At 35.2% G+C, this 27,007-nt stretch overlaps 2 protein-coding genes across 2 annotated transcripts in view; one reads left to right on the forward strand and one right to left on the reverse strand.

Moving 5' to 3' along the window:
* Positions 1-27,007, forward strand: part of CCDC146 (coiled-coil domain containing 146) — a 68,483-nt gene that overhangs the window by 9,970 nt on the left and 31,506 nt on the right. Inside the window, exon 3 of the mRNA XM_065743699.1 lies at positions 25,835-25,917. Coding sequence (XP_065599771.1) covers positions 25,835-25,917 — 83 coding nt within the window. The remainder of the gene's footprint in view (positions 1-25,834; positions 25,918-27,007) is intronic.
* Positions 6,002-13,320, reverse strand: FGL2 (fibrinogen like 2). The gene is made up of 2 exons (XM_065743660.1): positions 12,582-13,320; positions 6,002-9,608 (listed from the first exon to the last, which is right to left on the reverse strand). The coding sequence occupies exons 1-2, from the start codon at positions 13,318-13,320 to the stop codon at positions 8,902-8,904; spliced, it is 1,446 nt and encodes a 481-aa protein (XP_065599732.1). The 3' UTR covers positions 6,002-8,901.

Consider the following 27,007-nt stretch of genomic DNA (forward strand, 5'->3'; position numbering starts at 1 on the left):
GTATCAATACTAGATTAAATCTTGGAATACCTTTCAAATCTTTTTCTGCATAAACTATTTTGTATCATATTTTCTCTGAATTACTAGCTAGTCAAGATTTATTTTAAGAATAATATATTTATATTAAGATTTATTTGAAAACAAATGTAGCTCTTCTGGCAGTAAACCTTCCAGCCAAATCAGTCTTGCTTTTCTTGTGAAAATAGTGAACAGATAGCTGCAAAAAGTCAAGCTTGTAGGACTCTCTCCTTCATTTTTAATAGCACATAGTAACAGTGTCTAGTCAATATGGTGTTGGTAAAATTATTAGGTTTGAACAAAAGCCCCTCAGTCCATCATGACTTGCTTCTTTTCACCAAGCATTCTTATTAATTACCAAGGTGATATCAAATATAACTCAATACTTCCACTGCTGTTGGTTAGAGAACTGTCATACATTCAAAAAATGAACTTTCCACTTCTTCTAGCCTTTGCTGTGATATCCTTGAAATAAAGACTTTTGCTTTAACACTTCTCACTGATTCTCTTGTCTTGTGTATCTGAACACATATCCTCTTCTAGTGTTATAATTATGCATTTTACCTCTGTCTGCAAGTTTCTCTCTCTTTACCTTTATGTCATCATTCTTACATTACTTTTACTGCTATAACAACACAGGAGATACTGAAATTGCCATTTGCAAAGAAAAATCTACCAAACATGACACAAATCTGGTATAAATGCTCAAAATGGAAAAATGGAAGTAAAACACTAACAAATTTCTTCCTGCCCACTCTCATAATTGTTGTCCTCATAATGCTGACTCTTCCCTGTGCCATAGCAGCATTATTTCCTGCTAGACCCTATAAATTTTTTCATTTCTTCCACCTGATCCAGGCCCCTTTAGTAGGACCATAAATGAATGAATAAAATGAATGCCTGTCATCATAATGATGCTGCTGGTGTTCAGTCTGTAATCTCCAAATCCTTTTCAGATAGTTAGGGTTGATTTTTTTGTGTGTGTTTTTGTTTTTTACCCAATTAGAATTAAATTCTAAATATAAAAAAGAGCCCCACTCTATACATCTTCTCAAACTGATAGTGAATCATTGACAGCTATGCTCTAGGGACAGTTTTCCAGCCACTACAACTTTACAAAATTACAAAGGTTTGATAAAGTTGATGAACTGCTTACAAAATATGTTGTTTCATCTTTCTGATTCAAATGACTATCCAAAAATTAGTATTCTTCACGTTCTTTCAAGATGAAGAAATTACTCACAGAGACTAGTATTTTTTTATTCTGTTAGTCCTGTTTATTTATAAATACAAAATACCTGAAGGGAGATTGTTTTGAGATGGTAGTCAGCATCTTCTCCCGTGTAACTAGCGGTAGGATGAGAGGGAATGGCACCAGAGGAGATTCAGATTGGATGTTGGGATATACTTCTTCTCAGAAAGAGTAGTCAGGCAATGGGCTGCCCAGGGAGGTGGTAGAGTCACTGGCCCTGGAGGTGTTCAAGAAATGTTTAGATGTTGTACTCAGGTGTAAGGGATAGTGGGAGATATCGGCGGTAAGTGGATGTTTGGACTTCATGATCTTAGATGTCTTTTCCAACCTTGGTGATTCTATGATTCTATGAAAATTCTGTTTTTCCCAAAAAAAAAAAAAAAGAGGATAAAGAAATGGTGAGAGGGTAGCTTCCCCCAGTTTGGGGCCTTTTTCACTTGACATTGTGTCATCAGTTCTTGTTAAGTTTTATTCAAGAGTAATGTCTCTAAGCTTTACTGTGTTGTGCTTTCTCCTCCTTTTGCTGGTGTGTTCTTGGCTGAGAAAGGTACTTGTTAGTTCTCTCAGAGGCATACATCAGTTTTAAAAAACAATACTGGAAAAAGTATTCTACAACATTTATCATGCATATCTTTGTAGCAGGCATTACAAAAGAATTATTCATTCTGTAAAATACTTCTAAATAAGAAGTACATTATTTACCGGAGGCAGTGAATTGGTACCTTATTTGGAAGTTACCACAGTGATCCCTTTCTGCTAATGAATGCAGTTCATTTATGCGCTAAATCTGAACCTGTGGAAGAATGAACTCTTTTGGGAGATTTCTCTGGTTTGTGTGATGCAGACTGGTGTATTCTGTATTGTAGGATCATAAAATGCACTGTGCACTCTATTTGAAGATAGCCATATCTTCCATTTGAGCTGCTATTTTTTAATGGAAATTGTCACTGTCATGAGACCTTACTTTTTACCAGTGTCCAAGCATATTGCCACCACCCTTCAGGAAGGAGAAAGAGCCTTTCACAATTCTCTGTTATTGACTAACAAATATTTTTTCATCACTATTTTGAATCTTTGAAGTCTTTCTGAGGTTAAGGAAGTGAACAATCAGTTACCCCTGACTGCCAAAAGGGCAGTTATTGAGAGTGTTAATATCTGTTAACCAGATTCCCGGTTCTACTAGAAAAATACAGCAAGGTCTCTGCGCTTACAAAAGATGGAGTAATGTAGTGACAGAGAATTCTCACACAAGTTTCACTTCTGCTGATCTGTAAGTGATTCATATGGGTCAGTTAGCTGGATGAGCTTTAAAGTCACGGAAAGATGCATAGGTTCAGTGCTTGAGTATGCTTCTTTTTCATCTGTTATTTGAAGTTTGGACACAGCTTTCAAATGTGAAAACTAAGATTTAATATTTTACATATTTTTTTTCTATAGTATTCTAACATTTGACAATGCCACTCCAGAAAATAGAGCATTATATTTATTTAATTTATCTTTGCTAATAAGCTGTTTTTTAGTTAATTCTTAACTCAGGTTAAAAGGCAGATGTAAACAACTTTATTTTTAGATAAAAATGCTGGTATAACTTTAAATGGAAAATTTCCTATAAAAGCTAGCTTGGCAGACTAAAATAGATTTCAAAAGTATATTTTTGTTACCACAGCAGTGGCTAATTTGTTTCAGTACTCCCCAAACGTGTATGTGCTCTAAGATATAAAAATCTTAACACAACCGTTGAATGCAAACAACGTTTTATAACTTAAGCTGATCCTGGCACACTCCACGTTACGTGCTTCAAGGGCTTCTGGCACAGAAAAAAAAAGCTATATAAATATGCTGGCACAGACAGGGAGGACAGATGTTGTCTCCACCTCCACCCACAGGAATCTAGCTGTTAATTAAACAAACATTTTTTACTTTTTTGATATGGTCACTTGGAAAGTCAGTTAGGGGTGATAATGTGGCTGCAAGCTTTCAGCTAGTAAGCAGTGTTTTGAATAGTGAATATTAAACTCTGATTAGTGATTGTGATGGAAATTTGATTCCTCTGAGTGCTGGTAATTCCTAGCAGAAGATGTAAAGGAGTGGATTGAATTCACAGATGACTTTAGCCAGCATGAAAAAGAACAGACCCAAGGTAGTATTCTCTCTCTAGAGAAAGATTCTTTTTACAAGGTGAAATTGAGTATAAATAAACCCAGGAGGCTCTTGAATATAATGGGGTTATCAGAAGCAAGCAGTGTTTCTGTTGATTATCAAACAGCATGTTTGAAAGTGAACACCCTTGTCAATGTGTTATTATTTTTTTGCTGTCAAGTACAGATTGTGCGTCGCACAGAGGAAATAGCTCCTGAAGGCAGCGAGGCTGAAGGAAAGAATAACCTGTAACTGCATTCTCCTCCTGCTCTTTCACCTTTTCGTTGAAATTTATGAGACTCTTGAGACTTAAAAAGACAAGTACATGACTGTCTTTTGTTCCAAAGCTATCTCCCTCTCCCTCTATTGTCATTCTGAATATGCATTTGAGACCAGATATTCCAAACTAGGGCACCCCTGTGCTAAAACTGGGAGTCTATCTGGCCTTAGCTTAGACCATTTCTGTCAGCACAGCTGTGTGGTGAGGAAGCCAGAGCAATGCTCACTTGTCCAGAAGTGAAGAGTCATTACTTTTATAGCACTGGTTACTTACAATGTTAAAAAGTTGATTTCTAGTTTTCTAATTAAATATATATATGTGTGTGTCCAAAGAACCCTAAATGAGCAGAACCTTTAAGATTTGTGTCAACAAGAATTAATTATCTTTTGGTTTATAGAGGCTGAGCTGCAGAGGTATGCACAGGAGCTTTTGTACTCTGTCAAAACAGAGGGATGGGAATTTCTATTTCTCAGGGTGTATCCTAATTCTCTGTAAAACTCATAAGTTCTGTGTAATTCTTAGAAATCAGCATGTAAAACATAATTTTCTATTGTGCAATTCTGAATGCTAGCCTACTGTTTGGGTAGAAGTGTACCATTAGTTAGACACAGTTTGTCTTAATTGTATGAACATAATAAGGCGATACTGAGATCAGAAATAAACAGTAAACAAGGACTTAAAAATAACTGATTCACATCCTAATCTCATGACTTGTTTGAGCGTTGGATGTGTCACATCATCTTAAAACATTTTCTGTTTCTGGTTAGCACTGAGGCCGATGGCCAAATTTACTTCTGGCAGAAATATTATAACTCCATAAACGTTTCATGAAAGCTGTGAATGCAACCTATCTGCTTCGTAGGTGGAATGTTTGCATTTATCAGGGACTGTGAATGGAATTTTTCTTCAAAACATATGTCAGTGACTTCAAGACCATGTAAACCATATTGCTTTTATTTTCTCTCTTGGAAAAAAAAAGAGGAAAAAGCACACTTATAAGAATATATTTCAAATAACTTTTTTTTTCTTTTTTTTTTTCTTTTTGTAGGCCAGTGTTTAGTTCTTCTTTCTCTATGGAAACATAAAGATCCTTACTGTTTAAAATTATTTGTATGACTTGTTGTGGCATAGAAATTAAGTAAATTTGGAACTTCTAAAACTGATTTTTCTTTAGGTCATAAGCATGGTGTTCTAGGTATGGGTTTGAGAACCATCTGAATTTCCTTCATATATAATTGTACAAATGCAAATTGATTTTCCACTGAAGTATCAAACTACAAGTTGCTCTTTAATCTTACCAAAATGCCTGCTGACTGCAGTGTTTCCCCCAGGACACAACTAAGGGAATACATCTGCATTAAAAAGACAGAAAAGAAAATATTTAAAAAACATTTCATTTCAGATCTTCAGCTTTTCAGATCAGGCTTTGCACTTGAGTCGAGATAATCCTAGATATTTATACAAGTTGGGAGAAGAACAGCTTGAGTGTAACCCTGAGAAAAACTTAGGGGTTCTAATTGATGAAAAACTGAACTTGAGCCAGCAATGTGCTCTTGCAGGCCAGAAGGCCATTGGTATCCTGGGTTCCATCAGAAGAGGAGTGGCCAGAAGGGACAAGGAGGTGATTGTCCCTCTCTACTCTGACCTCATGAGGCACCATCTGGAGTATTGCATCCATGTCTGGAGCCCTGAGTACAAGAGGACGTGAAGCCATTGTAGAGGGTTCAGGAGAGGACCATGAGGATGATCCAAGGGCTGGAGCACCTCTTCTCTGAAGATAGGCTGAAGGAACTGGGGTTGTTCAGCCTGGAAAAGAGACAACTGCAGGGAGACCTCACTGCAGCCTCCAAGTATTTTAAATGAGTTTATAAACATAAGGGAAATCTACTTTTTACATGGCTAGGTAGTGGTAAGACAAGGTGGAATGGTTTTAAAATAAAGGAAGGGAAATTTAGAGTGGATGTCAGGGGGAAGATTTTTACTGAAGTGGTGGTGAAATGTGGAAACAGTTTGCACAGGCAGGCTGAGGATGCCCCATCCCTGGAGGTGTTTAAGGCCAGGCTGGATGGGGCCCTGGGCAACCTGATCTAGTGCTTGATCTAGCAGCTGGCATCTCTGCCTGTGACAGGGGGGTTGGAACTGAATGATCTTTGAGGTCCCTTCCAACCCAAGCCATTCTACGATTCTATGGTATGGTTGATTGATTCTTTTCAGTTCTTCTCTGTTGTGTTGCTATTGTTCCTGACTTTTTTGTTTGTTTGTATTTGTTTTAGTGTTGCATAGAAAACAAAGACATTAAAGTTTGCTTGGCTGATCACAATTTAACAGATGGATTTGTGCCTTTTTGGAGGGAGAAAAACTCATATGAAATTTGCTAGCAAACCCACTGTTATTACTCTTCTTTACTAATACTCACATTTTAAATATTAGCAAAATCAAAAGGTTTTGATTTGATAATCTTCACAACATAGAAGCTTTGTGTACATTAAAAGACACATTTTTAATTATTAATTTTCACACAGATCAAATACTCTGATTTGTATATAAAATTGCGTGCTTTAATTTTGAGTGCTATTTCTATTTGCATGCCTTCCTGAAACTTGAATGTTCCCTGAAATGTGTGTAATTAAAAAAACAGATGAGTTTCTGTCTGCTGCTTCATGACAAAAATACATTTTATTATAGACACTTGATTAGGCAATTAATTTTTTCTCTTCCAAAATATGAATAACCTCAAGAAGAGCATACACATTATCTGTCTGCTGAATGAATCCACTGAGAATTATTGTTAACAGCAGTTCTATAAGTCTCTTGTCACATTGCATGTATATCTCTTTGTTGGTCATCTATACCTATCTTACTCTACAGTGCTCTCCAGCTGCTTCAGTTTTTACAGAAAATCAGTGAACAATTTATGAGAACTTTTTTCTTAGTCCCCATAAAAATCTATGACAACAGTATAGCTTTAATAGTGTGACAATTTTATTTACATCAAAGAAAAGTAAAAATAACGTTTGCAACAAATAGAGTTACGCTTCTCAAAAAATTACTTAAAACTAGTACACATTGCTGGAGATTCAGCTACAACAGTTCCAGGCAGGCTTTCTTTCTTTCTTTCTTTCTTTTTTTTTCTTTCACTTTTTTATTTTATTTTATTTTATTTTTTAAGAAGTTGCTTAAGGCTTTATAGGTGATATTAGTTACATTTGTTCATCCTGATGAAATTTTGTTTGAACAGTTTTTTCTTTTAGCACAGTAAAAAAGAAAGTTTCCCTCCCAACAAATTAGCAGGAAAAAGACATTTTCAAGTAGAAGCTTATAGATACTGTATGTCTTACAGAGCTACATGTAATGAATAGGTGAAAATTGTACATTTCGTGCAAAATAATTAAATATATTTATATTCAATTAGATATTTGCTCTTCTAACCAATATTTCATAAGTTGCTTGGTTTTAGGTTTTTTTTTTATTATTTTTAGACAATCCATTTTATCACAAAATAAATATTCTATGACTTAAAAACATTTTCAAGCACAGATTATACATCTTACAATTAAAATCTTCCATTAGTCTCTAAAATTGAAATATAATAAACCAAATTACACTTCACACTGAAAGATCCTTTAAAGTATTTACTCTCTCAAATATATATATTAATACTCTACTATTTAGTAATTGCCACTTTTGCTCATGTCCATAGCTTGTAACCATGATAGTTCTGGATGAAATCTTAAAAACAACAAAGGTCTGATTTGTAAAGTTTTAGGCCAGATGTGCACTCATAGTTTTGTTGGCACAGTTCCGTTGTTTACTGTTACCAAGAAAAGGCTCTTATAACAAAAATGCTATGCCAGTAAAAACCATACTTGTAAAGAAATACAGTCTTTGTATAATTTATCTGCATCTGAAAATTGGTAATAGCTATACAGCAAAATACCTCATGCTAAGATAATTTGCATCTCCTTTCAGAATATTAGTCACTGTAATTAATGACGTCTTTTCTAGCATAGACAATAGGTATGTGTAGGCAAATTTGTGCTTGGCATCTGCCGTGTAAAACGTAGTAACAGTGTATTTAAATTGCACTTCCTGAAGTATATGAAAAGTGCACTGTTTCTTTTTTTTAGAAGAAAAAAGCCCTTCTCATATTCTCTTTTCTTCTTTTAATGGCCAACGGATCACTCATGTTTCTTTGATTGCAAAAGCAGTATTCAGAAAATGGGAGAATGTAATCTTGCATTACAAAATATAATTTATGTATAATTTAAGGTCTAATGATACATATAGTGAGAAATAGTTAAATATGAGCTTGAGTCTCTACAAGAGTCATCTTATAATGTTTGGCTTACCTAAAAATTCAGAAGAAGGCAAAATGTATTTCTTATATGTATTTAGAGGCATTAATACAAATGGATGGATTCTTATTGATGTGTCTTCTTCCTACCTGTCCACTCACCTATATAAAACTGTGATAAGCTGCCAGAAATCTACTTTCTCCACAAAAGATGGAAAGGAGCTTTAATAGAAGAATTGAAACGGACATGAAAGGTCATCTTTCATTACATTCTCTGTGCATTGTTTCCACTTGCTTTTATCCAATTCTTCCACCAGCTTGTTAGAATAGTTTTTGACAAGGAATAATATCTGAGGAACCTATTCACAGTCAAAGTTTTCCTCAAGGCTTTTTTTCTGTGTGTCTTTGAGATAATCATATGGCTTTCTATTCCCTTCACCTTTCAAAATAATAATGTGTCTTTCCTAACTTATTTTGACATTCCTACAGTACATCTTTGAAGTTATAAAGGTCAGACAATACAACGCGTTGGGCAGTATCAGAGTTACAGTGTCTCATACAGAGTGTTCAATAAAATTGTATGTTATCAGGGTACCTCTGAGTTATATCCGGGTAAAAATGCAGGTGTTCATTCAGACACAATTTGTAGAAGATATATACAGTAAAAGCACCAAAAGCAATTTTTTGAATATTTATGCTACAATACCACAACTTAACCTACGCTAAGTTTTATCAACAATTGTTGTCTTCCATACATTATGGGAAACACCACCTCTAAAAATACATGTGGAAATATGTTACTTTGACTAGAACTATGTTATGACAAATATAACTGAATATCTGAATTCTGAATATAATACTGAGTAAGTATGATCTTAAGTGCAATCCAATGCAAATTAGTTAAGAAAAGGTGTAAAATTATGGTGCAAAACTTTTGGGCCTGATCATGATTTTTACTGATTTAAAGGATTGTTTGTATCCACTGGGAGTATCATCAGAAATGCCATGCCACGTGCCCCAGAAAATTCCATTACGAACACCTTTGTATTTCTTGTGGTAGTACTTGCCGTTGAGGTTGGCAGACAAGCATGCATCGAACCACCAGCCAGAGCTGTAGAATGCACCACAGTTCCCTGATGCATACCTGTCATTGTCCTTGTCAGGAGTTGTGAAGAACTTCTGATCGTGGTTGTAATGCCTGCTATAGTGGAGAGCATCTCCTGCTGTGCCGCTATAGCCGTGAACACTGAGACGATACTTCAGGTACTCATTGGCCACGTAGAAATATTGATATTTGGCATGCTCTTTGATGCCATTGAAATCTTCAAGGTCAATTCTCAGCTGCATTTCCTGGCTTTTTGTCAGGAGGTGAATTTTGTCGTTCCCCAGCCAAAACTCCCTGCTGAGGTTTCCAAAGCCATGTTTGTAGTCATTCCATGTTCTGTTGAAGTTAGTGCTACCATCCTGACGCCGCTGCAGCACCGTCCAGCCGCCTCCTTGTGTTTCCATGTCACAGTATACTTGGAAGGTGCTGTTTCGGGGGTCAGGGGTAATTGGGTAGATACCACTACTTCTTTTACCTGCTGCATAATGATCAGCGCAGTCTCTCTGCATTACTTGTATAACTGGTGGAAAAACAGAGATAGTCAGATTAAACATAGCATCAATTAAAAAGCAAGCAAACATTCTATCCAGACTGATGTGGCCTGCAGAACATATTAAATGCTGTGCAGACTCTGTTGTTATCTGTACTTCATATAGGCTCTTTTTCTTACCAAGTTCATTATTTCTGCAGCTATGGTTAAATAAGGAAGGTCAAATATTAACATTGTCCATTACATTGTCATGATTTTTGACTTTGATCTACCTTTAGTAGACCCAAGAGAGTAGACCTTCTTGGACTTGTTTACCTAATGAAACAAGTCCAAGAAATGTGTTTGGAAGAGGTATAAGCATATGTTCAGTCTTTTGGATTGGAGAGATGTCTAGATAAAAAATAGGGTTACAGCAGTTTTGGTTCTAGGAACACACTTTTTTTCTCATCAAGTTTATTCTGTAATAGATAGCAGCTGGGATATCTGCACTAAATGACTTTCAGAAGCCATTTAAATGATTTTTATTATTATTTTTAATCAGAACTGGCTAACTAAGGGGCCCTTTTTTGGCTTTCACTTTTCTCCTTTTGTCTACCCTTTTCCTCATCCTTTCATCATCTCCAATAAATTCATACCAGTGTCTTCAGCCTATATTTCTAAAGCTTGCTCCTATTTTTTGGTAATATTTCACTGTATACCATCACTCTGTGTCTATAATTCAAATCTTCATCTGGCAGTGTGTCAGAGAAAAAGCTTTGTTCATGTGGGAATAACTTTAAGCTGGCTGATTTTCAGTAGCCACAGTTTGATTCTGAACATTACATCATTAGGAATCTTTCATGTGTTACTATTACAATAATTAAGGAAGCAGGAATAATGTTACTGAATTATCTATTGTAGTAATACTGCAATTCCTATGAAGAAGAAACTAGAAAAGTTATGTGCTTTCCTGTGCATGTGGCATTGCTGGCCTTAAATAAGGAAAAAGGTTTGGCATCTGCCATTAACAGTTTTTTCCTTCACAGTAGTATATTTTATTCAGAAGAAAAAAAACCCCAGATGTTTCCTGCAGAGTAAAAATCCATTTTTGATCCACTAACTTAGTAATGACATTGTGTTCAATAGCATTCAGAATGCACTGTATAATAATTCCATGTTCCTAAACAAATGGTGGAAACCCTCCCATCTGTCAGTTCCAAGTAGAGTCAAAATCATGAAGACAATGTTCCTCCCTATTGTAGATTTGAATTTAGGAATATGTTCATTTGTATAATTTAATTTCATATTTTTACAGTAAAAGTTAAACAATTTAACTACTTTTTGAAAACGACAAGTGTTCTCAAGCTGCAGCAGGGGATGGAGCTCAGGACTCCTTGTTTGCTAGTACGGAAAATTGGACATCTATAAAAGCATAAAGTGTAGAGCCTTGAACACCAAATCTGAGATCACGATGGATTCTCATTTATTTCACTGAACTTTATGTAAGATCTTTAGTGGACTAAGTTTCAGAGCAGATGTTGACAGGGAGTATTCATTTCAGCTAAAATGCATTTTATAATCTAGTTCAGCTCCTATTTAAATAAAGCCTTGTTATTTTTCAGTAGAGGTAGGAAAAACTTTTATATGGGAAAAAAGTTGTAGCTAGTTTTCTATCTATAACATCAGTTGGTGAAAAATGTAAGGAACAGCTACATGATTGTGTGCTATGGACAGTACCCAACTGTTCAATAAGAAAGAGAAACATCTAAAATGAATTCAGCCCATCATGAATTACTGTACCTGAATGTGATTCATTGCCCATTATCAATATCCTGGATACCATTCATTCTTTCTGTGAATGGTTTATATCTGAATTATGGTGATTAATTTACACTGATTTGTATCTGATTGAAGCTGATTGTTGATACAGTAAAAGCATTACCTTTGTTATTATTCATTTGCTCTTTTTGCTCTTTTGATAATTTCAGCTGTACATGCACTGTACTACCTGCAGAGCCTTCAAGTTTTCAATATGGGTAGACAGGAGAACAGTTTTATTTTGAAGTGGGAATGCTAAGTAACAGAGGCTTAAAAACTGTAGTGCAATCTGTTATTTCTGTTTCATCTGTAGAGACCCCTATCTTCACATATATGATATCTAAGTGCTAAAATATATCTTGTGGATATTTCTTGTTTGCAAAAGTTCTTATATGTTATAGAAAAACTTTATGACTTTGCAAAAAATATTTTAGTCTTACTTTATGAACAGTGAACATCGGGAAGAAATTGTATTGTTTATTTTAATTAGAACAGGTAAAAAATAAAAAGAAAAGCATTTGTCAATATTAATACTTGTTTTCCATTTTATATTACCTAAAAATTGGTGTCATACTAAAGGTTTAGCAGTAAAATGGTGGTGTATATATATATTACCCACTGGAGATGTATGTAATAAGCTCTCTTTGTGAAGCCTACCTAATACTTGCTGTGATGTTAGAAAAATTAATTATCCATCTCTTAAGAACTAAATGTATTACCAGATTCACTAGATATTTAATAATGACTTGCAGACTGTTTCAGAATAGATGCAGTTTCACACTGAAAAAAAAACCATGCAGTATTATAAGGCATACCTAAAGAGGAAATTTGCCCCTTGATAGCTGAAGAGAAAATATAGGTAGATCACTGATATTTGATATCCTTAACGAATGGTGTAAACTAATACCTTCATTTTTCATGTTTGCTTATTAGAACGAGAAAAAAAAAGTCCTTTAAAATGCTGTGGTTTAGGTCCTGTAAAAAGGAGCAACCATAGCAGGAGCTGAACACCTGCAACTCTCAGTAACCCTCTAGTGGCAGCTGGAAAGTTGCAAAGGAATATAAACTGTAAATGGGCAAATTCTTATTTTGTGAAGTTAGAAGCTCAGCTATTTGCTTAACATATATTTAAATTCTTTGGCCTAATATTTGTAAAACACACAGAAAGCTTATGCTACAGGCATTAAGAACTAACAGATTACATACCAGGGCTTGGCTGCATTGCTGGACATTGAGAAGAACACTTGTTATCAAGACTGTTCACAACAAACGTCAAATTAGCGACTTTGCTGTCTACATAATGTTCCACATTGTTCATATTCACAAGGCTCATCTTCTCTAAGCGGCCCTGCAGTGTCTGAATCTGGTTCTTTGCATTTTTTAGACTGGTTGCCATTCTGTTCACTTTGCTTTGCAGTTCCTTTACTCTGTTATCTTGGATTTCTGCTGGAGTTTCTGCATTAGGTGGCAGGAATTCATTACTGCTGTCTCTTTCTTGGTTGTCATCTGCCTGCAGTTTGCAGTCTTGGCAGCACTTCTTCAGCTTGTTCACTGCTTCTTTAAGGGTCTGTACTTCCTTGAGAGTCTTTTCAATCAGTCGGAATTGTTTGGGTAGCTGGATGGTCATTGGTGGCAGATTTATCTGATACGGACAGTCCTCTCCTTCATCACAATTCCCATTAGTTTTGAGCTTTACAGGACAAGTACCAGTAGTTTTTTCTTCTTTAACATCCTTTTCTTCCTCTAAAATAACTGCAAACACATTTGTTAAAGCCAGGAGAGCTGTCTTAAGCAAGACTAAGTAAACAAGCTGCTTCATCTTTGCAGAGAAACTCGCAGTATGAGGAAGTATGCAAAAGTGGAACAACTTTATAAGGGCAGCTTGAAGCCTGTGAGTTATCAGACTGCCTGCACTGTTCTCAGAAATGGGTGGGAGTTCTTGCATCACGAGTGATATTAATAGCAGAGCAAAGTAGGTAGTGCTTGGCAAAAGCAGCGTGTTTCAGTGATTACTTCTGACTCAGAACTTGTGCATGTAGGCAAAATGATGAAATGCATGTGTGCTGATCATTTATGCAGCGTAATTTCTTGTTGTACACAGAATTGTTTATTTATTTAGTGAGATTATTAGCTCTGTGTTATAATAGTTTTTTTAGCATCTGCTTCTTAATATTTGAGTTTCTAAAACTGTTTTTGAAAAGCAGACTCTTTCTACCACAGCAGGTGGAGAAGGTGAGAAATCATCCCCTTTTCCAGTTTAAGCTGTATCACAACAATAGCTTCACTCACACTGAGTCCCCTTCTTTCTAAACTTTTTTTAATTGGTTCAAGTATTCAAGAAAATTAAATTCCACAGCATGCTGAAACATGTACAGTTTTGTTTCCAAGTATTTTTCAATACAGAGTCACTATGAAAAGAAGACAAGCAGCTCTTTTTTTCCTATTCCGCCTAGCACTTTTTAGAATAGTTATCTGGAATATTCAGTATTTGTATGAGGCCTCACAGTCAAAATTCATTGTTACCTGATTGTGAGAACTGCTTATTGAACATTTCTATGCAAAAGCAAGAGAATTTAAAACCCACCCCACCTTTTCCTCAATGCGTGGGATCCTAAGTGCTGGATTAGTTGTCCAGAAAACCCAAAGCAAAACCTGGTGTTCTGAACAATGCCCCACATTCTGAATCTAAAGCCAGGTTGGTCACTCAGGAAGGAGCTCTGATGGGCCCATCCATCTGGAGAATTCTTCTGTGCATTCCTGCTTTTTTTTCCCTCTTTTACTGTGCCTTGTATCAGCTTTAAGAGTTATTCATGTACTTTGCCTTACTAATCAAACCAAACAGAACATTCAGGTAGGTGACATGTAGGTGACAGTTTACATCTACTTCCTTGTTTCTGTTCTACAACCACCTTTAGAAGTCTCACACCATGCTTACGCAGTTTTAATGATTTAGGTCTTTTTCCTCGTGCCTGAAAGTAGGGCTGAATGGACACGTCTTTGTGCTGTCAAGAGCAAAACAACATGCATGAGTAAAGGATATTTACACCAGTTCTTGTTTAATTAATCCAACCCAAATGATTTATTTTCCTAAACCCTGTTTGAAATTACTCTTACTACAGATTAAATATTAAACAGACAGTCATACACATACTCCGGAAGTTCATGATCTCTGGAATGTTACTAGTTTTTATAGAGCGCACAGGCAAATATTGACAAAATAGAAGAGAGGCTTGGTTAAAAAAAATAATAATAACATTAAAAAAAAAGACCCAGCTAATTGTCTAACTTGCTAAAATAATTCCTTCAATTTCCTACATAATGCAAGTATATGTGCATTCTGCTGGGAGACGGGTTTTTAATGTATCTTTCTCCTAATCTCCAACTGTGAGGTCCCTGGACAGCAATGTAGGTGTAAAACAATGCCATCATTTTGATTTGGTTGAAGATATATCAGACAGAAGTGAAACTGAAATGTATTTAACAGCTGATGAAATGACAGTTTCTAATTCGTGAATAAAATTTTGCTGGATATGACCCTACACTTTTCTCTGTCAGAGTAAAATCAGGGATTTATAGAGCCTTACTCTCCTGTATGGCTGCTGTTGGTGAAGTAAGAAAAGTTATACCAGCCTTTTTTGTGGAGCATTAGATATAGAGAAGTGTTCCTAAATCCTTATTTGGTATACCATATTCACTTCACACACTGTTGCACATTAAGTTTGCAGTAAGCTCTGCAATCTTCTGTGTTACCTAAGATTGGATATATTTCTCTATCTGTAAGATTAATAAAAATCATATTTGGTAGATGACATGTTATTAATTGCCTTGAAATGTTTATATTAAGGATAATTATAGTTATAATTATTATGCTGCATTGAAAGTATCAACAGGGCTGAATGATTTTAGGAAGGGTAGAAATTTCTAGTTATGCTAAACGTCAAAGGAAAGTAAGATCAGATAGTAACACATAGTATCTAAACCCATCAAACATCTTCATCTTAAGACATTCCTTCCTTGCTCCCATCCTTGGGATTTTTCTAATCCTGATTTTATTATTATTAGTTTGGTGTTCTGCTGCTACACTACCAGCAGCCTGTTTGGATTCTGAAAGACTCCGTTCTCCATCAGATAACTATATGTTTCTCCTACCTGGAAAGCTCTTGTAATTGAGGACCAGTCTTCCTTTCCAGTGTATGAGGGAATGTCCATTTCCAACAATTTGACTGGCCTCAGCTCTTCCTTCAGGAACTCCAAGTACTATACACAGACTTTTTTGTGCTACGTGCCTCTTCTTGTCCTTAAGATGCACGAAGCGAACTTCTAAATTTTCTAAGTCCTTGCTCCAAGAAGTATCATTCAGCAATTTTATACTGTAAAAGGCTCAAGTAGCTTAACTAATGGCAGAAGTAAGTCATAAGAGAAATAAAGACTGGATCAAAACAGAACTGTAAAGTTTGTTTATAAACAAATTTCTTCTTCTCAGATGGGGTTTTTCTTGATCCCTAGGGTGTTCTGTATAATAACTACAGCTTCAAGTAGTTAAGCAATCACAAAATCCAAACAACAGTGTTTAAAACATTTTTTCCAGCTGTGTAAGGGCCCAACAGAAAAAGCTGATGACCACAAGTGAGAATTTTCTATCAAGTTTTTTTGTTTGGTTAGAGGTCTTATACCTTTTAATTCCTTTTAGTCTTTCTCTGAAGAACTTATTTGTCTTTCTATGTACCAAAAAGAGGTTTTAATCTTACAGACATATCTTTGTGAAGATAAGGAAAACAACCAAGAGCTCAGGATATTTTTAAATTCTGTTGAAGATTTTAATTCCATTCCCAGAGATACCCTTTGCTTGTAAGGTTAAAGCAGTAATACATTTTGGTTTGACAAACTTGTCTTACTTAGAACTGCTTATTCAATATTTTTCAAAATAAAATGACCATTTCCCATGGTTTTTTGGAGCAAGCTTTGTTGTATTTTCTGGCAGATCATGGAATGCAGGTCAAATAGAAAATAGGAAAGTCAAGACTGTAAGCAGATGTTCATCAAGCTATTGACGAAGGCAATTTAAAACACTACAGCTTGCCGTGTGATTTCTGGCATTATGCTGGGAGCTACCATCTCCTGCAGCAGAGCTGCAGAACATCTTTGTTCATTTAAGCATTTTGAATGGGAGTTATGAGCAAATTTGAGCTCGTTTACATAAACCATTTTTGTGGTAGCGGTGGGAGGTTTTAAGAATCAACTTCTGCAGTAATATTTTGATGGGTTTTTTCAGATTTCAATGGTTCTGTGTTAGCAGGATATTGAGAAAGAGGCTGAAAAGTATAGATTCATCTTCATTTTTTCCCACACTGTGGGATACGTGCCAGAGCTGCAAGCTAGCAACAAACACTGATTTAGGATCCTTTAGATTGTTTTCTTTTTCAATTCATCAGTCATTCTCCATGAAAACAGACTGTATGTGGTCCACTGGATTCTATTTCTGGCTATTCAACTTCCTTATGTGTCTAGGAGAACCGATTGGAGCACAAAAATGCAGATAGTCCTATGCCATTTGATTTCAATTTTTAATATGATTGTTCAGATCCAAGTTAGAACAAATAGCCATATGTATAATCATTTTTAACTGGTCTCCATTTTTTGTATAAACTCTGTTAACAGGCAAAAAGGTGACACTAACATAAATGTAGTAGATATTTATATTAAAAAGTAAATACATGTTGCCAAGCATGTTAGCAAATTCATGTGGCCAGAGAACACCGCTCCTTCTGTTGAGGTAAGGATTTTATCTGTAAAGAAATAAAAAGACCCCTAAAACTATATTCCTATGACTTTATTCTGTTCTTCTACATCTGCAGAATTGCCCATCCAAAACCTTGAATTTCGTGCATAAGATTTTAATTTATCTAAATCCTCTCCTTGAAACATCCTTTCAGGAAAATTCAGTTTTGATTCCTACAAAGCCCTACTCCAATAAAAGCAGCTGGTGTAAGACTACTGGATACTTGGTATGCTTCTTTCAAAATTCACAACTAAGCAAGCAAAACAAGCTGTCTTCTCTCCTAGAATGCCTACCTAAGCAGTCTAGACTACATTTTGAATCATCTCATGAAATAAAACAAAAAAAAATCTTAAAATACTTATATTTTTTCAGTTTCCAAATATGGACAGAACCTGACAAGTAAGCTTTGAGTCACCTAGTGAGCTGTCATGGGTCCAAGCATTTGTCTAAATATTTTGGAGGCATAGACAGACACAAAGAAGTCAAATACCAGCAAATATCCCCAACTCTCATCTTCTGAAGAATCGAGGAGGCTGTTAATCAGTACTGTGCATAGAAACCCAACAGTCAGAGCACAGTTTCAGCATGCTTGTACCTGTTCTCCTCCTGCAATGTAGACATAGCCTCAGAAAAATCACTAGAAGACAGAGCTGCTTTCTTCCCATGCTAATACCAGCTGTATAGTTAGTGTCCAAACAGCGTGGACATAACAGAGGAGTTGACAGAGATACAGAGCTTTCCTTTCAAAGTTGAACATTTGCCCTGTTTCTTCTCTAAATGTTTAAACATTTAAATATTATAAAAATTAAGAGGAGCTCTTCAAATAAACAGCTTAGAAAATTCCAAACCTCACAGAGCAGACTGGCAAGAAGAACCATTTGCAAAGTGGCTAATACTATGCTGAAATTCTGTGTATACACAAACTATAAAATATCTTAATCCCTGGATATTTTTCTGTTGTCTCATATTGAATGAATATGTTTGAAGGTACTTTTCAGATGTTTGAAATAAAAACTAATAATAGTATAAGGCACTGGATTATTCTATGCAGTAAAATAACAGTAAGTGCAGTCACAATGAATGCCTTGCTATAACTAAACAACCTTCAGCTTGGAATGAAGAGGTGGAAAATGGTACTGTCTTGTTAAAGCTTAGAATACATTTTAGTTATTTTGCAGTATCTGTAAGCTTAATTAGAAACACATGTTGGCTCTGTCATTTCTGTGAAATGCAGGGGAATATTGAAACTAAGTCTTTTCCAGGAAGCTTACAAATTATTCCCTTTATGGTTGTGAGTAATTGGTATTAATCACTATTGCCTTTGTGATCGATATATTTAACCTCCATTATATTCTTGATGTATTCTTTTCAAAAGCATGTGTGGAATTAGTTCAATATTCAGACTGCAGACTCTTAAAGCATGGCTTAGTTTTATTGATTTATGGAGAGTTCTGAAAGAAGTTTTAAATACTTGAAATTCAAAAATGGGAAATTCAAAGTTCTTATAGTTCTTTCTTACATCATATAGGAGTTAAAGAAAATTTGTTTTGAAATCACAGTTGAGTTTCTTGGTTTATTGCTTAGAGGTGACTGTTAAAAGAACATTGAATATTTCCCATTCTTGTTCTGACGTCTCTTTCTTATCAATGTATCATCTACATCCACCCACTGCCTCAGAAAAAACAGAGTAGTCCTATGTGAGAGGCTAGTGGAACTGAAGTAAAGTTGAAAGCACATACAAGGACTCCCTGTGATCCAGTGTGTACTTGGATTCTGCTCACTTTTTCTTGGAAAAAATTTTTCTTTCCTGCAAGAGATTTTCAAGAGAGCTCTTGATGGGAAGCTGTTATTAGAAAGCTTTTTGCTAGCAAGGTTATAGGAAAGAGTTATGCAAATGTACGGAACAGCTATTCAAGCATAAGCACTTTTGTTATCTGAGCATAAGTATTCTTCTGTTTTTCTCATGGATTCCTGTACCTAAAAGATTCCTGTCCTTTTCAGCAAAGTCTTCATACACATAAGGCAGGATTATGCAGTACTAGCAGAGCATTTGTTTCATGGGATTCACTGATTGAAGGAAACAAATTTGTTTTTAATTTGTTCTGTTTCAGGTAGTAAAGTAACATGAAAAAATGTAAAAGTTAGAAGATTCCACTCAGTGCTGTATAACATGGCAATTACTTAAATATAAGTAAAGAAGATAAGAAAGGGTCATGTAATAGTATAGAATTAACATAACAAAAAAAAAAATGATAAAGGTAAAGGTCAATCAGTGAAAAGATACATGCTTTCCTATTTTTTATGTAATTACATTTGTGGGAGTACAGGGAATAAAGTAAAAAAAAATTTCCAGGCAACCACCTTCCAGCAGCAGCCAAATCTTTGTCTGATTTTCCAAAATTCGCTGTTTAGAAAATTTACTTTAAGTTTAAGGAAAATTTACTTTAGCTCACCCAGATTGTCTAACAAATTTGGGTGTGTTTAAAAATATATGAGGTCCTAGTGTATTGTATAATGAGAAAGAAAAGCTGAGAAAAGCAAAATACAGTTTAAAATAACTGCTGTGGACAGAGACTGGAAGACTCAACAATTACTGAACTGGCTGTATGCCAGACTCCAGATTCACTCTTGCCAGTATAACCAAGAAAATTATCACAAGCCTTTGTTTAGAAAAGATTGTATGTGTGGAGGGATATAAATACTATTGGCTATTTTATCATTAGTTGCTTTATTTGTGTGTTATTGAATGATGACATTCTTTTAAGTTGCAACCTTACTTCTCTAGGGTTGAAACCTAAAAAGTCACCTACAGTTATCTCTGCCAAAGTGTATTGTTTTGGTTTTCTTTTCTTTTTGTATCAGTTGTTCTTAGAATCACAGAATGGTTTGGGTTGGAAGGGACCTTTAAGATCATCTCGTTCCAACTCCCTGCTGTAGGCAGGGACACCTCCCTTTACACCAGGATGCTCACAGCCCCATCCAGCCTGGCCTTGAGTGCTTCCAGGGAGGGCGCAGCCACAGCCTCTCTGGGCAACCTATTGCAGTGTCTCAGCACCCTCACAGTAAAGAATTTCTTCCTAATATTTAGTCTAAATCTGCCCTCTTACAGCTAAAAGCCATTTCCCCTTGTCCTGTCATTACATGCCCCCAAAAAAGTCCCTCTCCAGCTTTCCTGTAGGCCCCCATCGGGTACTGGAAGGCCGCTATAACGTCCCCCTGGAGCCTTCTCTTCTCCGGGCCGAAGAGCCCCAGCTGTCTCAGCCTGTCCCTGCAGGGGAGGTGCTCCAGCCCTCTGGTCATGCTCACGGCCTTCCTCTGGACCCATCCCTACAGCTAATTTTTGAATTAATCCAGAGATTATTCAAACATACATTGTTTAAACTCCAGTATTGTTCCCAGTAATAAAACAAATTAGGAATATTTTCTATTTCCTATGTCAAATTTCCATTATGCAATTATTAGGATTTAAAGTACTTCACATTGAACAGGGAAATCTTGTGTTATATGTGGACCATTTTGAGAGTAGTTTTTTTTAATCTGGTTTTGTTTTTAATAATATTTGCCAGACTCTTGTCACTGGGCACCACAGGAATCTGGGGTCTAGTGCTGACTTCTATAGGAGACATCAATTCACTCTGGGAATCATCTCTCATCTGAACCTCTAGGGTGTTATATACCTTGTACAAGACATCTACTTTCACATTGCCTTCTTTCATGTGCACTTGTAATGTTCTATACTATATTCTTATATAAATTCTTACACTGTACTGAAATACTGAATTTCTTGACAAAAGATTTTTTTTTCATGTGGATTTTTACATTGCAGTTACGAATTTGGTTTAGAATTCATCAGAGGGGTAAAAAAAATATCTTCAGACATGAACTCTTGTCATACATAGTGCCAGTAGTCGTGCACAAAGCTCATATACTTCCTTGAAGAAGTATTAAGTTTTGTCCTGAGTTGCTGAATGGAAAAGGTTTACTTTTAGAATCTTCACATCTTTTATGTCATTTACATTTAGTATCCTCAGATCCTCACAAATAGCAATCTATGATTATTATTTTTAATTCCATTGATTAATGGTGTTTGCTTGATTTCTTTGGTCGACCTCGTTTATTTTATACATTCTTTAACTTATACAGAAAATAGAGCTGTCTTGACTTCTATTTTCTCTATTATTTATAGACACAGCTGCTATCATACATCACTTCAACTACAGTATGTTTAATCCTAGATTACTCTTTATTTAACTTTGGAGTATTGTGGTTTTATGACTATTTTTTGACAACCAGTCAGATAATTCCAGACTTTCATTAAGACTTTTTAATATTAGAATCTATGTTCCTTTCTGTCTGTATTAAAGCTGGTCTTGCCTTTGAAGTGCTAACCTTTTATGGTTCCCAGTATATATAAATCATGTGCTTTTTTTGACATAAATGCTACTATGCGAGGTTCATTGTAAGATGGACTATCATTTATTTAAACAAATGATTAACTTTATTTTGCTTCCAAGATGATATGAGATACTGTAATGTCTTTGTTCAAAGTCCATCTGTATGCATATATTCAATTTAATAGTAAGCTTTATTAAGCATTGTTAATCATTTTAGGTATAAACTTTGACTGCAAAATCAAACTTAGCCTGAATGAGCTGAAAAAAATAAATAATCAGGGAAATGAATGTTTACTTAATACATTTCAACTAGATTTTTTAAAATTAACTTGTATTATTGAATTAAAATTGTACTGTATTTTAAAACATGGTCAATTAATGTTTTGTGTGATTTTTATAGTAGATATAATGGAAAGAGCAAAAATTGTATTTAATTGCTGATAGATATACTACAATTTTACATATTTCTTTACAAAATTAATATAACCAGATCCCTATCAGATTCAGATTTTAACTACGCAGCTGAGCTATTCTGTATTTACACTGCTACAGCAACATGTCAGATTACACGTGACAGTTCTTACTGATCAAATGAAATGTAATAGGGCCTTCATATATGTGTGCAGAAGGAAATTAATGAAAGTGTATGTGCACTTAGAATTTGGACAGACTTGTGTATTTAATTTATGTTAGTTATCTGATTTTTACCATGATACAGAATCATGCCTAGGAAAGAACAATATTTATACTCCATTTGTACCCACAGCCAGCATCAGTTACCTATAGAAAAACAACATTTTTATGCTTAAGAATTAATTTAATACTTATCTTTTTTTAAAACATGTCTTTTATGGTAAAAAAAAAGACAAAGGTGAGCCTAATTCAAATTAGGCAGACTCTCAAAGGAAAATATGAGTCATCCATTGTCAACACTCAAAAATAGAAGTAAAAAGAAATATTTATGAATTCTAGTTCCAATTTAGCTTTCAATGTTTAAAAAAAGACATAAAAGAAAGAAATCTAATGCTGAAACTGAGTAATAAAACTGGACAAATGTTTCATATTATGGCATCTGGTTATAAAGAAGACTTTTTTGTATACTTCTCTGAGACCCAAATGCAAAACCTGTAGTTTAGAGAGGCAGCTGGCATCCAGTAATTCAGTATATGGGTTTAATATTCGTGTCTGAGATTTTTACTGTTCTGACATAGGAAGAATTACTTTTATACGCCATACGGCTTTAGAGGTTCTGTTAGAAATATTACCCTTGTCCTCGATTTCAGAACAAGAATAAGACTCTGAGCCAAGGAAAGAAGGACTAGTAATACAAAATTAGCAGGCAGATTAAAGTATGTCAGGACTCATGGCAGTGTTCTTGGGTAAAGTCTATAAAGTAGTTACATGGTCCAAGATTTTCCTTCACAAAATAATGTTTATTCAGCTAAGAACTGCAATGCCTTTTGCAAACTGTTCCTTCTTGAAATAAATTACAAAAAGGTATTTGGTACTATTGTACATGTATCAAGATTGGCTTTTTTTCCTTCCACGGTTATATTTGTGTGATCTATAAAAATAAAATTGTGGAAGTTTTTCTTTGACTTTATGCCAAGATGGGTAACCATTCCTAGTGCAGATCAGTGGAGTTTGTGAGGCAGGGAAATCTTTCAGCTTTATTACAGTTTCTCTGGTCTTTGTCTACAGTGTACTTCTTCAAGCTGTATGCTGACTAATCAGTTCAGAGCTTTACATTTCAGCTGAATTAGTCTAATTTTTTTTTTCTACTGTTGATATTTATAATGGCTTGATCAGAATTTTTTTTTAAAGGTTAAATAGAAAAAGAATGCTCATTACATCTTATATACCACCTGGGACAAAACCCATTGTAAACACAAATACATTAAATTACTGACATGACTTAAATTCTGATTCCAACAGCTTCTTTCAAAGCCAAATGAAGATAACCAGAAATGCAAAATTTGAATTTCTGTACGTTTTGAAATAAAGACTGTATAGTAAGATTAAATGTTTCAAGCATTAGCAAAGCAAATTATGTTCACTCTTTCAAGTATCCCTATTTAAGTCAGTTTATGAAAGTAAGATTTCTCCTCATGAGTACAAACTCGTTTTGGATCATTGCTGTCAGATTTTTCCATGCAGTATTCTTCTGGCTAAAAATAAACTTAGATTATATTGTTCTCCACCATAAATTTTTTGCCCTGTTAAATAAAAATATGGGAAAGATAAGTGATGAGATGACCTGGAATGGAATGTCAGGGTCAGAAGCACGTCCCCACAGAAGAAGATAAGCAAGTAATCTTCAATTACAAGCCATGAAGGAAAAATGTCTTTGTTTCTGTACTATGGAATAATAAAATATTATAAGGAACTCTAGAGAAAAACGAAAGATAGAATAGTTACCATACTTTAAATTTGAACTTCATATGAATCCAAGATCATTTTCAACTTGAGTTAAACCAGAGAATTGGGTCTTGTCATTGGATAAATCAAGTTTTTAGCAACAGCAATGAACACAACTATATACTATTGGAATGGAGAGTAATTTGAGGTCATGTACTAATGAGGAGATTTAACAAGGAAAATACTTCCCTGATAAAGAGAAAATAGTTTGATAGGAATTAATAGTTTGATAACTTGGTGGAATGTTATTTGACACCAGGTCACATCCTAAAATTCCATTGGTTAAATGAAGGTAATTTGGCTTTGTACTATTCCTGTAACTCAATAATAAATCCCAAATGAAGACCTATAATGAAGACTAAATTTAGGTGATTGTTATATATGTAGGCATTATCTTTCCTTTCTGGGCTTCAGTAATAACTCTTTGGATCCCAGGTAAAGTAATGGTAATGGGAACTGTATAGTGATGAAGTTTCCACAAGTATTGCCTCATTTTAACATTGGAATTATGCTATCCATACAGCCTGCCTTATAAATTTTTTAAGGATAGGTTTCTTCACACTACGTAGGACCAGCCTTTTTGAAATAGACATTTTACCTCTGAACTGAACTGTGAAATAAAGTGTAAGACATGTAGAAAACTAATGCATATAAAGGAGAAAGGAGAAAAAAACTCAAGGACAAATAAGTTTATTTCTTTTGAGGTGTTCATGATCTATGTCTGAAGTGAGAAGCTAAGCAGGAGAAAAAATGGAACTCAGAGGTGTAGATGAGATATACATGAGGAAAGGACAATAATGGGATACTAATTAATTAGAACATTGATACTTTCAAATGAAACTAATGAGGGAGTAGAGATGGGAATGCATTTTCTTTCTCACAGAAGAGTTAATCAGTACTGTGACTCAAGTGAACAGCATCTTTAGCTTGAAAAAGATGCCAAAATAAATATCTGAGAGTTGCTTATCTTTAATCTCACTCAAACAAATGAAAACCAGATTAGATCTACTTTCCTTTTCTCAGGGCTATATAAAATAAAGATTGTCATCCTGTTATCCTGAAATATTTTGCTGCAAATCTTAAATAAATAAATAAATAAAACATCTATCAACACAATTTATGTTTCCTCTGCTACATTCACATGAGGTCTGCTTCTGGACTGTAGGACTAATTCTGGACAATTTCTCCTTGGTAGTCAAGAAAAAAGCATCTATAGAATAGGACACATATGTGTCTCGTAAATGGTCCTTAGCTCACCTTGGGAAATGGCATTTCTCTGTGGGCCTGAAAGGCATAAGGGCTGCCAGGCTTTTCCTGGTGCTGAATCAGAAGACAACTAAGATTTTCTTCTTATTTCAGAAGACCTGCACAAATGAATTTTTTGCAGGTTTCTGTGAAATTGTAGATATGACTTGCTGCCCCAAAAGGCTGGCTATGGCCTCCATAAACTCACTAAACCTTCCATAGACCCAGATCAGGTGGCATTTTATTGCTGCTGTGGTTTCTCTCTGCCAAAATTGGGCCCATATTCTATTTCCTATTTATATTAAGCATTGGCTCATTGGGCCCAATTACTGCCCTGAAGACACCTGAGGAATCTTCAAGAGATGTATAAGCTACAGCTCTGATACGTGGCTTTTGTAGCATTAGGTGGAGTGGTTTGCTCTTAAGAGTTTGCTGAAGGCCTGCATAGATACATAAGGCAGTGTGTTCTGCTGCCTGGAGTAGTCTAGATTGAGCCAAGCTGCTCTTTTTCATAATCAAATCCTCATTAAACTGAGGGAGTCAATTATGATTATAAAAAGTTACAGTTTAATGAAAATATTAGAGCTTAGCAGATTTCATAACTGTCTGTTTCTCTTCCCTAGCTATTTTCTGCTGGAAAACTCACAGCTTCCAGAGTAGCTGATCTGAAGGCAAAGTACACCTTGCTGCATGACACCGTGATAAGGTACAATATTTACAGTTTTATAAGTACATCTTCCCTTGTTTCTGTGCAAATATTGGATTTGACAACTTACCCCTTCCCTTTTTTTTAGAATTTGAGTAGCCAAAGCATTACATACTCAAAGTAAACTTCAGGTTGAGGCCTAATTATCACTTATGACTTTCTTACAGTGATTACTTACACTGTGACAGAGAATACAAAATAGTACTGTTTAGTATGAAGACTCAAGGAGCACTTGAATGCTTGTTTGAACAATGTATTTTTTAATAAAAACATAATAATAAGGGTAATAAAAGGAAACACAAGCTGTAATAAATAATACACAAATTTAACATAAAGATATATTTGAATATTATGTAGCCAGAATTGTAACACATGAAGATTCAAGCCTGCTGAACTAATATATTAGAGAGAATTAAAGAAGCTTAAAAGACTGTTTCTAAGAAGGAAATCAAGATTCTTCCACATCTAAATTGAATGAATTTTACCCTGTGAAAATATAGTCACATCCGAAAGGTCTGATAACAAATCTAAAAGGTTATGACCTGAAGCTTTGAAGTCTGAAGCTAGGGGTGGTAGCTGTGAGTCTGCCCTGCTCTGGTGAGACAAGAGAAGGAATTGTGCTTGTATCTCTGTGCCAGGCTTGAGCAGGGTGTGTGAGCAGAAGGAAAAGAAGAATAGATAGTACTGTATTACTGTACAGAATAGAGTGACAGGACTCTGATATTTGCAATTAGTCTTTGTGACTCATGTGTTTGATCCTGAAAACACAGTTTTTCCTAAAGTTAACCAAGTCTTACAGTTTCATCCTAATAAAATGGGAAGCTAGAATATGGCTCTGGCTGTGTAAAAAGTCATTTGACCTTGTTCAGATCAGTATGTGGCAAATATTTTGGAGAAACAGCATTTAAAACTGCACTTCTATATCTATTCAATGCCATAGAAGCTCCAAGGCTGATGCTCAGAGCTAAACATATGATCTGGATTTTGGATTAGTTAATTGAAAAGGTTTCTACAACACCAGTGTTAATTGAGATGAAGGAGAAATCCTGTAGCTACAAAATAGTGATTCACATTTAGCCAGTGTTAATTT

The sequence above is a fragment of the Cyrtonyx montezumae genome, unplaced genomic scaffold (assembly GCF_038088225.1).
Source record: "Cyrtonyx montezumae isolate F1298 unplaced genomic scaffold, pur_monq_1.0 scaffold_3, whole genome shotgun sequence".
In the NCBI taxonomy this organism is placed as follows: domain Eukaryota; kingdom Metazoa; phylum Chordata; class Aves; order Galliformes; family Odontophoridae; genus Cyrtonyx; species Cyrtonyx montezumae.